At 36.4% G+C, this 15830-nt stretch overlaps 1 protein-coding gene and 2 long non-coding RNA genes across 3 annotated transcripts; 1 reads left to right on the top strand and 2 right to left on the bottom strand.

The window, feature by feature from the left end:
• Positions 1-429: 429 nt before the first annotated feature.
• On the bottom strand, positions 430-15507 carry LOC128608390 (uncharacterized). The gene is made up of 10 exons (XM_053626053.1): positions 15452-15507; positions 15323-15362; positions 14964-14997; positions 14821-14856; positions 14493-14664; positions 13460-13582; positions 3044-3125; positions 2915-2954; positions 2095-2269; positions 430-1219 (listed from the first exon to the last, which is right to left on the bottom strand). The coding sequence occupies exons 2-10, from the start codon at positions 15332-15334 to the stop codon at positions 1093-1095; spliced, it is 801 nt and encodes a 266-aa protein (XP_053482028.1). The 5' UTR covers positions 15335-15362; positions 15452-15507; the 3' UTR covers positions 430-1092.
• Positions 2423-3169, bottom strand: LOC128609048 (uncharacterized). Its single transcript, XR_008386155.1, has 4 exons — positions 3044-3169; positions 2915-2954; positions 2557-2590; positions 2423-2446 (listed from the first exon to the last, which is right to left on the bottom strand). It is a non-coding gene; the product is annotated as an uncharacterized LOC128609048 (long non-coding RNA).
• On the top strand, positions 8118-8761 carry LOC128609049 (uncharacterized). The gene is made up of 2 exons (XR_008386156.1): positions 8118-8257; positions 8476-8761. It is a non-coding gene; the product is annotated as an uncharacterized LOC128609049 (long non-coding RNA).
• Positions 15508-15830: the final 323 nt, after the last annotated feature.

Here is a 15830-nt window from a genome sequence, read left to right as displayed (position 1 = left end):
TCTCATTCTGTGCTGAGGTCCTGAACCTGACACCAACTTTCAGTCATGAATAAGGTAGTCTGTGTGTCTAGTGCAGTGCTTCTCAACCTGGGGGGCATGGAGAGATCGGAAGGGGGTGCGAATTGTTTTCAAGAAAAAAAACACAGACAGGGCATTATTTTGGAGACTTGGTGTATTTTATTGCTTTTCAAATAGAATGTGCATAAATGAAAAAACCCCGCATTCCCTCTCCCTTTGTATATTCTTCTCTGACTACGACTACGGGGTTGTCCACTAATCGTAGGGTTGGTGGTTCGATTCCCGGCCCACATGACTCCACATAGTCCAAGTGACCTTGGGCAAGACACTGAACCCAAGTTGCTCCCAATGGCAAGTTAGCGCTTTGCATGGCAGCTCTGCTACCATTGGTGTGTGAGTGTGTGTGTGAATGGGTGAATGAGACACAGTGTAAAGCACTTTGGATAAAAGCGTTATATAAGTGCAGACCATTTACTATGATGCTGATACTGAACCTCCTTTCAACACACCTAGTACTGTTTGATTTTAAGGTATATAATGTGGACGAGTAACAATTTATAATCCCAATATCTGTTCACACAGAATAGGATGTGTTCCCTTTCAAAGTTGGTTCCTCTCATTATTTTAACTTCTAGTTGTCTCAGGGAGTTGTCTTGCCACTGTTGTAGCAAGATATAAAACATATAAAAACATAATCTGCCCTGCCACTCACACACACACAATACTTATCAAAACCAGAAAAACAAAAAAAAGAATTAAAACACTGACACTTCTATTAATTAAACTATAGTTTTGCAAAGTAACTGGCTAGATAAAGTTGATTTAAATCCCATATGTTTGCATTCTTTAATTCATAATGAGAAAAGCATACAAAGAACATGCTACAGTCAATAACCTAATCACCAAATGTCTAAGAAAACAAGTGAAAAAGTTAATCATCTCAAAAACAAGATATACTCAGTGACATTTTAGACATTTTATGAAGAAAAACAGCCTTTTAAATTGTTTAATAAAATGGCTGAAGAAACAAGCATGCATGTGTGCAGTATCTAAGTAAATGTTCTAGGCTGGGATCTACTCCACTTCAGGCTTGATTGGGGGCCAAGGGCATGGGCATCCAAAACGCACCTTATAGTCCAAGCAGCATTCTCCATTCTTTTGTTGAGAATTGACACAGGCAAATCCAAAGACTGTGTCATACCTGATGGAGACAGAGAAAGATGGGGAAAGGCCAAACTAATGAATCAAATAAATCACTTTTCAAAATATTTTAATATGTAAATTTTATGATTTAGAAGGTGTTTAATTGTTTGTTTTTTTATATAACAGCAACGTTTATAATAGTTCCAGCTCCAAGGTCCTAATACATTATTATTTCTATAGTAACAACTTACACAGGGACTTGTATGGTGGACTCCCTACATAAACAGATTTTTTTTAATTGTTGGTATGGAGAGTTTTTCTGTGAGGAGACTTTATATAGCAGAGTCTGCAGTGTCATCATTTGTTACAGTCAGGGGTAAATCTCTAACTTTAGATTTTCTAACAGGAAAGTCTTCAATACAGAGGGCTTAACAGCTGTATCTCAATTATGTCACAAGAAGCGTTTTAGTTGTTGTTGTTGTCTTTTTTTTGACAAAAAGAGAGGCAGAAGAGACACTGACAGTTTATTGCTATTGTAAGTGACAGCAGGAATTAACTAACTAACTAAAAACTCAATAATAAATATATATATATATATATATATATATATATATATATATATATATATATATATATATATATATATAGTTAAATTTATGTGCATTAGAGGACCAAAACACTTTGGGACATGCTGTTATTGGAAAAGAATTAGCTTTGGGTGGTAACAGTAACTCCACTTCACATTTAACTGCATCAAATGACCTTGTTGTATACTGTGTGTGTGTGTGTATATATATATATATATATATATATATATATATATATATGTGTGTGTGTGTATATATTATCTAGTATCCAGCATGTCTGTTGTGTTTTATTTCTTAATTTATTCACATTGGTGAAGATCTACTGCACAATGCATTCTAGACTTACACTTGAAACACTTGTCCAATGCTTTCTGCAGGAACACCAGTGAGTGTTGCAGCCTGAATGGTCAGAGGTTTGGAGCAGATCTTTTTTGGATACTCTGCTCTCAAGTCTTTCAAGATTTCATAATCTCCATTCCCAGTGGGATTGTCCCGGTCAAACCACTGAGTGTAACAAACTGCTACAAGAGGAAGTCAATGAAAAGAAAGCCTTCAAGTCTTTTTCAGGTAATAGTCGCATGCATCATATTCCATATATGCAGTATGTGAAAGCGCTTTACTCCCTGCATATATGTAACAGACATTGTGATGTCATGCCATCTTGTAAAACTTACGCTTTTTTTCCAGATCTTGGGCTCCTTGAGAAATAAAAGTAAAAATAGAAAATTAGATAAAAGTATAAAAAAAAACTAAATATCATTTCAGGTTCAGTTGATGAGACTAATTACGTACTCTTCATCTTGCTTACCAGTATGTGTAGCAATCAAAATCACACCAAAGATCTATGACAAAATCCAATGACATTATTCAGTTAGTAAAGTGAGTAAACACACCATTAAAACATTACATTTTAGGACCAGTAATATACAGTATTGTGCAAAAGCACATGTAAAGAAATGCTGGAAAGATGTCGTCAAATATATTGAAATTAAACATTTCTACATAAAAAAAATCTACTATAAACAGCAGTGAACAGTAATAAACTAAATAAAGTGGATATTTGGTGTAACAGACCTTTGCTTTTTTTAAAAAAATGCGTCAGTAGTATCAGGTATATATAAAAGACAAACAATGTGTTAATGTGGAAGTGAAAAAATGAGACTTACCAAAAGCTTCATGTTGCCTGTAAGTTAGAATCGAAAGCTCCTGGGAAAACACATACACAAACAAATGTACAGTGCAATTTAAGAGCACTTGTTGGAGTCACTACATTAAAAAATGGTATTTGTGCTTACCAATGCTGTAAATACACTGGAAAGTTTGCAGTCTGTCTTATGTCTGTAGAATAACAAGTCTACTGAGGCTTCTCTTATATACCTGTGAAAGGACAAAAGGCTCCACATTCACCACACCCACCACATTCACATGGAATATTTCAGTATGTCAGTAACAACACAAACCCTTTTTACTGGGTCTAAATTAATACAAACAGTATCATTAAAGGTACCATTAATTTAGGAATAAGACTTATAACCCATTCATCTGTTCCTTTTTCAGTCCCAGAAATGCTCACAAAATAAACAAACAGTTAAATGAAATACTGGTGACATTTATTGAATTCATAAAAACATTTAACAGATATAAGAATTGGAGTTGATTTATCTTCTTACCAGTCTCCCTGCCATCTGGAAAGACAAGAGTCCCACTCCCTTCCATTTGAAAAGCAAAAAGAGTGTTGGTTAGTTATTAAAATTGGTTAGCTACAAAATATGGAAAATTGTCTTCAACTGTGGAAATGTGTTACAGAATCCCAAATTGTGTAATTTTGGAAAAGAGACCTCCACTGACCTAATGAACGAAATGGTGCTGTAGCCTCACCAGGAAAATCTAGCTAACTTGCGAACATTTATTCACACAACCTAATTAAGTCAACCAACATAACAGAGATCGTGGAAAGGATTACAACCTAAACCTCAACCTCTCTTTTTGTCACATGAACCTTGTGAAGAACTTTTGACCTCAACAGATACTAACATATATGCACCTGTTAACCAGCACTAACATTCACCCAATACATGAAGAAACACGGCTCTAACCGATCCTCTTAATGCTAATTACTACAGCTTGCCTTCTCCAAAACGCTTGCTAAATGTAGTTAACGTTAACCCACTCTCTGTATTACATCATGGTGAATAGCTGTAATGCTACGTTATTGTTAACCTGCAAAAAGGTCATGGGAATATCTGCTACCACTGGTGTGTGAGTGTGTGTGTGTGTGTGAATGGGTGAATGAGAACCAGTGTAAAGCACTTTGGAACCACTAAGGTTAAAAAAGCGTTATATAAGTGCAGACCATAAGACCAATATCTAACATTACCGCGAGCTGTATGCTAAAGTAATGTTATCAGCTCAGGTGAGTATCTATGTTAGCATCACTCATCCCTACTGTGATTGGTGACAGCATCCAGCTAGCTAACCCTAGCTCGGAGCCTCAGATAAGATGCAGACCCAGAGAATTATACAATAATAGTCCCTATTTCACAGCCAACATTAACACATGACACTAGTAGCGTAACTCCAACACGGAGGAAGCAGTACATGATATACCCTATTGAAGCCATCGTGATGGGTAAAGTTAATTATCACTCGCTGAGTTACTGTTTTACAGTGAATACATTTTCGAGAGATCCCTGCCTAAATATCACAAACTCGGCCAGGCATTTTCAGCAGCATTAACGCTAAATATTGATGAATGCCAACTTACAATAAGTACTGAACTCGTCAACATTTTTTTCCAGTAAATATATTTCCAATGAGGCTATTTACATGAAATTTTCACCAGACATCTGTATTAGCTCAAGAAATCCACACATATAAAGAAATCCAAACATTAAAGTCCATAAATGAAGTTATGTGCAATAAAGAGGAATGACACAGGAAAAAAGTATTGAAATGAAATTTATTTAATACTTAATGAGAAGCCTTTATTTGTAATGACAGCTTCAAGATGCTTCCTGTATGAAGAAATTAATGGGCCGCAGTATTCAGGTGTGATTTTGGCCCATTCTTCTACACATATTGTCTTTGAATCTTGTTCAATTTGATTCAAGTCATGTGATTGACTGGGCCATTCCAATGTTTTTCTCTGAAACCAATTGAGAGTTTCCTTTGCTGTATGCTTTGGATCGTTGTCCTGCTGGAAGGTCCCTCCACGTCTCATCTTCATCATCCTGGTGGATGGCAGCAGATTCTTCTTATGAATCTCCCAGTAAAGGGCTCCATTCATTGTTACTTCAATTATATGAAGTCTGCCAGGACCATGCACTGAAAAACAGCCACACACCATGATGCTTCCACCTCCTAACTTCACAGCTGGTATAATTTTTTTAGGGTGATGTGCAGTGCCATTTCTTCTCCAAACATGGCGTGTAGTATGACAGCCAAAAAGTTCAATTTTGCTCTCGTCTGACCAGACTACACTCCCAGTATTTCATAGGCTTGTCCAAACGAGTTGTAGCAAACTTTAAACGAGCTTCAACATGCCTTTTCTTTAGTAATGGAGTCTTGCGGGGTGAGCGTGAGTAGTGGAGTGCATTGCCTATTGTTTTCTCTGTGACGATGGCACCTGCCGCCTTCAAGTGTTTCTGGAGCTCTTTCTGAGTGTTCCTTGGCTCTTGGGCTACTCTTCTGACTATTCTTCTGATTCCCTGGTCAGAAATCTTGCGAGGAGCTCCTGTGCGTGGCCGATTGATGATGGAGATATGTTGCTTCCACTTGCGGATAATGGCCCCAATGGTGCTTACTGTAAGATTCAGAAGTTTTGAAATACGTCTGTATCCGATTCCATCAATATGTTTCACAACAATTAGGTTGTGAAGGTCTTGGGAGAGCTTTTTGCATTTTACCCATCATGAGATGTTTCATATGTGACATCTTGGTAATGAAAAGCCTTTTTATAGACCATCAGTTTACTAACCCAGCTGATATTAATTTGCACAGATGGGGGTATAATTACTTATGGACCACTCATACGTCTATTTCCCAAAGACAACCTCTGGATATGATGCTGAGCAGGTACACTCAACTTCTTTGGTCGACCATGGTAAGGCCTGTTCTGAGTGGAACCTGTCCTGTTAAACCGCTGTATGGTCTTGGCCACCGTGCTGCAGGTCAGTGTCAGGGTCTTTTCAATCTTCTTATAGCCTAGGCCATCTTTATGTAGAGCAACACTTCTTTTTTTCAGATCCTCAGAGAGTTCTTTGCCATGAGGTGCCATGTTGAACTTCCAGTGACCAGTATGACACCGGGGAGGGAAAATGGCTAATTAGGCCCAATTTGGACATTTTCACTTAGGGGTGTACTCACTTTTGTTGCCAGTGGTTTAGACATTAATGGCTGTGTGTTGAGTTAGCAAATTTACACTATTACACAAGCTGTACACTCACTACTTTACATTGTAGCAAAGTGTCATTTCTTCAGTTTTGTCACATGAAAAGATATAATCAAATATTTACAAAAATGTGAGGGGTGTACTCACTTTTGTGAGATATTGTATATGAAACGCAGAGCATGACATAATTCTGTGTACCGATAAGAAGCAATTTGAGGCAGTTCAAACAGGCTTTGTTTTAGGATCTTGGAAGATGTTTAGACGAACCTTGAACAGAAGAAGATGTTTGTGTCTCTCTAAGCAGATAAACATTCTGTACTGATCTCAGTGACATGACATGGCCTTCTTAGTGTTATCCTCACATGAGAATGAAACAGAACAAGAACAAACTTATTACAAAGTAAAAATGAGTACTTTCCCTCACATTTCCCCCATTTTATAATTACAAAATATGATAACTAAAATTAACAGAGAAATTACAATGCTGTGAATACATCAGAACTTCAGAATCCTTTCACGGTTCAACTGAATTCAACATGATACGTACATAATGAAGGTGCTAAGGCTGTTTTTGCAGATATAAAGTATCCTGTAGTCAAGCAAGTTTAATTAGGGTGAAATGAGAATCGTCATGGTCAAAGGAATATTTACAATAGGTGTGAAATGGATGTCAATGGGTCGTCATCGTCAGTGTCGCTGTGAGAATCTGATACCCAGTCAGGTTTAGGATACAAGTCAGGTTGGTCATCATAGGCATAGTAATCAGTCTTCGTCAACTTCAGCGTTTGGTCATTAGTAATTTCACCAAGCGTGAGAGACTGCTCCGAACGAGAGAAACAATACAAGGCAAAATGAGCAAGACAAGAAGAATTACTGCATAATTACAAATTATAAATTTTAATTAATAGAATAGGGCGCACGTTCGCCTCACACCTCCAGGGTCCGGGGTTCGAGTCCAACTGGGGCCATGTGTGTGCAGAGTTTGCATGTTCTCCCCGTGCTGCGGGGGTTTCCTCCGGGTACTCCGGTTTCCTCACCCAGTCCAAAGACATGCATGGTAGGTTGATTGGCGTGTCCAAAGTGTCCGTAGTGTATGAATGGGTGTGTGAGTGTGTATGTGATTGTGCCCTGCGATGGACTGGCACCCTGTCCAGGGTGTAACCCGCCTTGTGCCCGATGCTGCCTGGGATAGGCTCCAGGTTCCCCGTGACCCTGAAAAGGAATAAGCGGTAGAAGATGGATGGATGGATGGATGGATTAATAGAATAATCATTATGTGTCTGCGTGACGAGGGGAAGTATGACGTTGTGTGGGTAGCCCTGTTGGCAATGATTCTTATGACAAAAGGCGATACAGAACGTTTTACAGAGGCGGCCAATATCTTGGCATACGGGCTTTTAAATACTAATTGTCGTCCAATCTGCAGCAATAGTCTACTAGAGAACTTTGCGGGCTTATGTGGGGCCTATAGAAATCACGTCGCTTTAGGCACTTAGTCCCGTCACCATGATCAGCTAAATACCAAGTTTGTGTAAAAGTGTGTGCGTCATGCACTCTTTCTGCTTTCTGCTGCATCTTGTTTTAGGCTTTGTTTTAGGATCTTGGAAGATGTTTAGATGGACCTTGAACAGAAGAACATGTTTGTGTCTCTGTAAGCAGATAAACATTCTGTACTGATCTCAGTGACATGACATGGCCTTCTTAGGCGCTATCCTCACATGAGAATGAAACAGAACAAGAACAAACTTATTACCAAGTAAAAATGAGTAATTTCCCTCACAACTACTAATGTGAGAGGTGAGTTTACTGATTTAAAGTTATGTTTCTTTCTCTTTTCAGGTATCATAAAAAAATGAAGGTGATTTTCAGTTGTCTGGTTGTCTTACTCTTCATAAATAAGACAGTAGGTTATTAAACACATAGTTTATGAAATTTTTTTTCTAATTAGATATTTTTGTATTAAGTACTGAAATGCAAAAATCCTCCAGCTGCTCTTGTATTTGGTCTGTTTTAGGTGAGGCTTTGAGGTGTTATGGATGTGTTGGAAAAGGCTGTTCAGGTAGACAAGAGAAATGTGGCTCTCTTTTGCAAAATCCTGTCTGTGCCATCATAGATGCCCGTAAGAACTTTTAGTATAATATTCTCAATCGAAGAAAAATATGACTTATAAAATTTGAACCTGCAAATATATATCTCAATGTTTTAAACACCCAGGTCTTTTTAATAACCCACTGATTCATGAACCCATCCTAGGATGCATGGGAACTCTGCTAATTCAGTTGTGGGAATAAAAACACCACTTTTTTATTTATAACAATTTTATTTGTCTTCCAACAGCAAGATTTTCTATGAAAGGATGCATGAGTGAGTACATCTGTAGGGAGCAACAGCAGGCTCCCGGTACCACTGCTACCTGCTGCAGTACCAACTTCTGCAACCGCTAAGAAGGACATCACCCATGGTCCCTTTATGACCATCACTAGCCAAGAAGTTAAATTCCATTAATCATTCATATTTCATCTGTATAAAATATAATGTGTACATTTCAGACATCTGCATTAATTGATTTGTTTTGTTAAATAATGGGAATTTTTATTTCCATTAAATAAAAGAATTAACTGCAGCCTTTAGAAATTCCAGTTTGTTTTATCTAGCACTGTTATAAAAGAAATTCAATAAGACATAAATGAATTTAATAAGACATCACCAATATAAGATATGTCTTTATTTAAATATGTTCATTAGTGATTATTTTATTTGTGGTAATGATTTTCACAGAAAAAGCAGATTAAAGGTAGATTTCTTTTTTCTTTTTTAATTAAAAATGTAATGAAAACCTATCTTTTTTCATAGGGCAGTTTTACTTGCACCAATGAAAAATCTTTCAAATTGATTTATCTGCAGAAATCAGGTCCAATATTAAATTACTGACAGACGTGTTTGTTTCCTGAAAAGGTTAATACAAGGGATTTCTAAGAACACAGCTTACTCACCTGTCATTAAATTTCAACATTCCCATATCAGTATAATGCAGTAGTGGTGTAGTTTGTGAAAAATTGCTTACATTGTGGAACTCAAAACAGGGTTATTTAACTTCACAAAACCTTTATTTTTGTCATGTGGATAGAACCCTTAACAACCAAATAGTATTTGATGTTGTAGAATAATTCAGTTCTATCTGTGTTGTGTTTAACAAAGAGTTTTGCTAGCTGGATTATTAAAACATTGACGTTCCCTATCTCAAAATGGCTCTTCACCCAGATAGAAACGTATAATACGGAGCTCACAATTTTTCAACTATTTCACCAGAACCACGATGAATGTGAAAGTATTCAGTATTGTGTAGTACTTGGTCCAAGTCTCCAGATTAACATCCCAAACCCAAAACATGGTTTAAAGAGGGAAAAATAGATTTAAAAATAATTTATAGTTTTCATGTCCAAGAAATTGTTTATATGTAGTCTAAAGATACAATGCAATAAGAAGAAACTTTCCTTTGTTGCCAAACAGCTACCAGATTCCAGTGCCAGCTACTTTTTCCCCCTAGCAAACATACAAATATACAGATCATTGGCTGGGGCATATCAGTAACCTTGGATAAAGGTCAAATTATAGGTATAAATTCAAGGGAACACTGGATTAAGCAAAATGTGGAACAGTAAGTGTCAAAACATGTTGATAAATCTGTTAAGATGACAGTTCCTTTTTAAACAACTCCAATAATAATAATAATGCATGTTAATGATGCACGTATGGAAAATGATTTGATTTCATACCTGTACTAATGAGTTAATCATTTAATCTATTATTTATTTCTTTATTACCATTAGTTAATACCTCATTACTCCATAGTCCCACATTTATGTGGGTAAACAGAATTCTACTGCATTTGCTTCTTGCTGTTTAGGCTTGTTGTGTGAGAAAGCATAAGGGAGGCATAGAGGTAGGCCTACTCCATCGGGACTGATTTAAGACACCTGTAGGATGTGAAATTACAGTCATGTCTTGGTATGTATGGTTAATGTAATAGGCTTGTGACCCGAAGTTGAAATGAGGTTGAAATTAAGTAGTTCTCACAGTCCTAGTAGTACATTAGATTTTCACCATATATGTATTTCCTTTCCTGTTAATCATGTGATCATTTATGATAATTCATGTTAATTTTATCTTTATTTGACCAATAATCATGAACATTTCAGGCTACTGTAAGGTATGTGGGGCATATTATGTTTAGATTTAATCTTAAAACACTTTGATTTGTCCTTATATTAAAATTGACATAGAAATCAGAATTTTTTAAACCTAAGACTGATGTAAAAAAATATATATGTATTTTTTCTTTGAGCTTATGCGGTACACTATTACATGTTCGCGTCTCCTGGTAGTGACTATTCATGTCTGTGTTGCATAATTGAGAGTGACTGAACTGATAGATTCCACAGACAGAGCTAGAAATCTAGGAATAGTAAAATGTCATTGTTATACTAGCTTGTTTAGAGGACCTCACTTGCAAATTGTTGTTGTTGTGGTTGCACTTCACTGGCAATTTTTTCAATGTGTTGAATATCTCAGGTGGGGGATCAGATACAAACCTGAAATTTTCACGGAAATAAGTACTCTTTAGTAGCATTCTGCTCTAAAAATTGTGAGTTTGAGATTGGAGGTAAACTCTGCAGGACAGTGGACCATGAAGGCCAGATTTGAGGAACCAGCCTGATCTACCATTTTGGTACAGGTGTACAGTTGGTATGCATGAATGTATTTTATCCAAATGTGTAATTACAGTGTTCAGTTGGGTGTTTTACAAATGAACAGATGATGATTTTACAAATGAACTGTGATGTTGTTTCTCCTGTGATAAAAGCAGTAAGTGACTAAAGCGCAAAAGATACGTACTGCTTTTAACACAGGAGAAACAACACCACAGCTCTGTTTATGACAATGTTCATTTGTAAAATAAGAAGAAGAAGAAGAGGTGAAGTATCAAGCCTGAAATGTTCTGCATGCACAAAATACTTACCTAGGTACCCCCTTGTAAATAAATTAAGACTAAGACTCTGAGACTGAGACTCCCATTATAAATTGACCCTAAAAGTGGAACTGTGTGCAACACATGTGCCTTGTAATGTGCTCTAGAGATCAGGTTTTGCTCCAAGCAGGTTCCAATGGCTAATAACCCATTATTTCATATACCTGTCCAAAGGTGCAGTTTTTATTTGTCTTCCAACTGTGAGATTTTCTATGAAAGGATGCATGAGTGAGTACATCTGTAGGGAGCAACAGCAGGCTCCCGGTACCACTGCTACCTGCTGCAGTACCGACTTCTGCAACCGGTAAGAAGGACATCACCCATGGACATCAGCCTTTATGACCATCATTAGCCAAGAAGTTAAAATCCAGTACTCATTTATATTTCATCTGTATAAAATATAATCTGTACATTTCAGGCATGTGCATTTCAGGCATGTGCATTAACTGATTTGTTAAATAATGGGAATTTTTATTCAATTAATAAAAGAATAAACTGCAGCTTTTAAAAATTCCAGTATGTTTATTTCTAGCCCTAGTATAAAAGAAATTTAATAAGACATAAAATAATTGAATAAGACATCACCAATAGTTTAGTTTAACTTTATTGTCCCTCTGTTTGTCACAGAGTGGAAATTTGTCTTTGACATTGGCATCATACATATATATACATACATATATACATAAATACAAATAAAATATAAATACATAAATACATACACATAGATGCTTACACATTGACACAAAGACTTGAATAAAATTACACTAACTGCATAATTCTTAAACACATTTCCAAACCTTCCACAAAATAAAAATCAATTAAAATAGTGCCACAATACCAACCATGCAAATAATATATACATATATATATATATATATATCTCCATCCATCTTCTATACCACTTATCCTTTCAGGGTCACGGGGAATCTGGAGCCTATCCCAGGGAGCATCGGGCACAAGGCGGGGTACACTCTGGACTGGGTGCCAATCCATTGCATCCAGGGCACACAAACACACACACACTCACACACCCATTCATACTCTACAGACACTTTACACATGCCAATCAACCTACCATGCATGTCTTTGGACTGGGGGAGGAAACCGGAGTACCCGGAGGAAACCCCCGCAGCACAGGAAGAACATGCAAACTCCGCACACACAGGGCCACGGTGGGAATCGAACCCCGACCCTGGAGGTGTGAGGCGAACAGGCTACCTTTAAATCTTGTTGCTACCATATGCCTGTGGGATACCATCTCATTCTGTGCTGAGGTCCTGAACCTGACACCAACTTTCAGTCATGAATAAGGTAGTCTGTGTGTCTAGTGCAGTGCTTCTCAACCTGGGGAACGTGAAGAGATCGGAAGGGGGCGCGAATTGTTTTCAAGAAAAAAAACACAGACAGGGCATTATTTGGAGACTTGGTGTATTTTATTGCTTTTCAAATAGAATGTGCATAAATGAAAAAACCCCGCGTTCCCTCTCCCTTTGTATATTCTTCTCTGACTACGATTACAGGGTTGTCCACTAATCGTAGGGTTGGTGGTTTGATTCCCGGCCCACATGACTCCACAAAGTCCAAGTGACCTTGGGCAAGACACTGAACCCAAGTTCACAACTGTGTGTGTGAACGGGTGAATGAGACACAGTGTAAAGCACTTTGGATAAAAGCGCTATATAAGTGCAGACCATTTACTATGATGCTGATACTGAACATCCTTTCAACACACCTAGTACTGTTTGATTTTAAGGTATATAATGTGGACGAGTAACGATTTATAATCCCAATATCTGTTCACACAGAATAGGATGTGTTCCCTTTCAAAGTTGGTTCCTCTCATTATTTTAATTTCTAGTTGTCTCAGGGAGTTGTCTTGCCACTGTTGTAGCAAGATATAAAAACATATAAAAACATAATCTGCCCTGCCACTCACACAATACTTATCAAAACCAGAAAAAAAAAAGAATTAAAACACTGACACTTCTATTAATTAAACTATAGTTTTGCAAAGTAACTGGCTAGATAAAGTTGATTTAAATCCCATATGTTTGCATTCTTTAATTCGTAATGAGAAAAGCATACAAAGAACATGCTACAGTCAATAACCTAATCACCAAATGTCTAAGAAAACAAGTGAAAAAGTTAATCATCTCAAAAACAAGATATACTCAGTGACATTTTAGACATTTTAAATAGAAAAACAGCCTTTTAAATTGTTTAATAAAATGGCTGAAGAAACAAGCATGCATGTGTGCAGTATCTAAGTAAATGTTCTAGGCTGGGATCTACTCCACTTCAGGCTTGACTGGGGGCCAAAGGCATGGGCATCCAAAACGCACCTTATAGTCCAAGCAGCATTCTCCATTCTTTTGTTGAGAATTGACACAGGCAAATCCAAAGACTGTGTCATACCTGATTGAGACAGAGAAAGATGGGGAAAGGCCAAACTAATGAATCAAATAAATCACTTTTCAAAATATTTTAATATGTAAATTTTATGATTTAGAATGTGTTTAATTGTTTGGTTTTTTATATAACAGCAATGTTTATAATAGTTCCAGCTCCAAGGTCCTAATACATTATTATTTCTATAGTAACAACTTACACAGGGACTTGTATGGTGGACTCCCTACATAAACAGATTTTTTTAAATTGTTGGTATGGAGAGATTTTCTGTGAGGAGACTTTATATAGCACAGTCTGCAGTGTCATCATTTGTTACAGTCAGGCGTAAATCTCTAACTTTATATTTTCTAACAGGAAAGTTTTCAATACAGAGGGCTTAACAGCTGTATCTCAATTATGTCACAAGAAGGGTTTTTTTGTTGTTGTTGTCTTTTTTTGACAAAAAGAGAGGCAGAAGAGACACTGACAGTTTATTGCTATTGTAAGTGACAGCAGGAATTAACTAACTAACTAAAAACTCAATAATAAATATATATATATATATATATATATATATATATATATATATATATATATATATATATATATATATATATATATAGTTAAATTTATGTGCATTAGAGGACCAAAACACTTTGGGACATGCTGTTATTGGAAAAGAATTAGCTTTGGGTGGTAACAGTAACTCCACTTTACATTTAACTGCATCAAATGACCTTGTTGTATACTGTGTGTGTGTATATATTTTATATATGTATATATATATATATATATATATATATATATATATATATATATATATATATATATATATATATATATATATAAAATCTAGTATCCAGCATGTCTGTTGTGTTTTATTTCTTAATTTATTCACATTGGTGAAGATCTACTGCACAATGCATTCTAGACTTACACTTGAAACACTTGTCCAATGCTTTCTGCAGGAACACCAGTGAGTGTTGCAGCCTGAATGGTCAGAGGTTTGGAGCAGATCTTTTTTGGATACTCTGCTCTCAAGTCTTTCAAGATTTCATAATCTCCATTCCCAGTGGGATTGTCCCGGTCAAACCACTGAGTGTAACAAACTGCAACAAGAGGAAGTCAATAAAAAGAAAGCCTTCAAGTCTTTTTCAGGTAATAGTCGCATGCATCATATCCCATATATGCAGTATGTGAAAGCGCTTTACTCCCTGCATATTTGTAACAGACATTGTGATGTCATGCCATCTTGTAAAACTTACTCCTTTTTCCCGGATCTTGGGCCAGATCTTGGGCTCCTTGAGAAATAAAAGTAAAAATAGAAAATTAGATAAAAGTAGAAAAAACTAAATATCATTTCAGGTTCAGCTGATGAGACCAATTACGTACTCTTCATCTTGCTTACCAGTATGTGTAGCAATCAAAATCACACCAAAGATCTATGACAAAATCCAATGACATTATTCAGTTAGTAAAGTCAGTAAACACACCATTAAAACATTACATTTTAGGACCAGTAATATACAGTACTGTGCAAAAGCACATGTAAAGAAATGCTGGAAAGATGTCGTCAAATATATTGAAATTAAACATTTCTACATAAAAAAAAAATCTACTATAAACAGCAGTGAACAGTAATAAACTAAATAAAGTGGATATTTGGTGTAACAGACCTTTGCTTTTTTTAAAAAATGCGTCAGTAGTATCAGGTATATATAAAAGACAAACAATGTGTTAATGTGGAAGTGAAAAAATGAGACTTACCAAAAGCTTCATGTTGCCTGTAAGTTAGAATCGAAAGCTCCTGGGAAAACACATACACAAACAAATGTACAGTGCAATTTAAGAGGGCTCGTTGGAGTCACTACATTAAAAAATGGTATTTGTGCTTACCAATGCTGTAAATACACTGGAAAGTTTGCAGTCTGTCCTATTTCTGTAGAATAACAAGTCTACTGAGGCTTCTCTTATATACCTGTGAAAGGACAAAAGGCTCCACATTCATCACACCCACCACATTCACATGGAATATTTCAGTATGTCAGTAACAACACGAACCCTTTTTACTGGGTCTAAATTAGTACAAACAGTACCATTAAAGGTACCATTAATTTAGGAATAAGACTTATAACACATTCATCTGTTCCTTTTTCACTCCCAGAAATGCTCACAAAATAAACAAACAAATGAAATACAGGTGACATTTATTGAATTCACAAAAACATTTAACAGATATAAGAATTGGAGTTGATTCATCTTCTTACCAATCTCC

The sequence above is a fragment of the Ictalurus furcatus genome, chromosome 6, assembly GCF_023375685.1.
Source record: "Ictalurus furcatus strain D&B chromosome 6, Billie_1.0, whole genome shotgun sequence".
NCBI lineage: Eukaryota > Metazoa > Chordata > Actinopteri > Siluriformes > Ictaluridae > Ictalurus > Ictalurus furcatus.
This window is presented reverse-complemented; position numbering and strand designations above follow the sequence as displayed.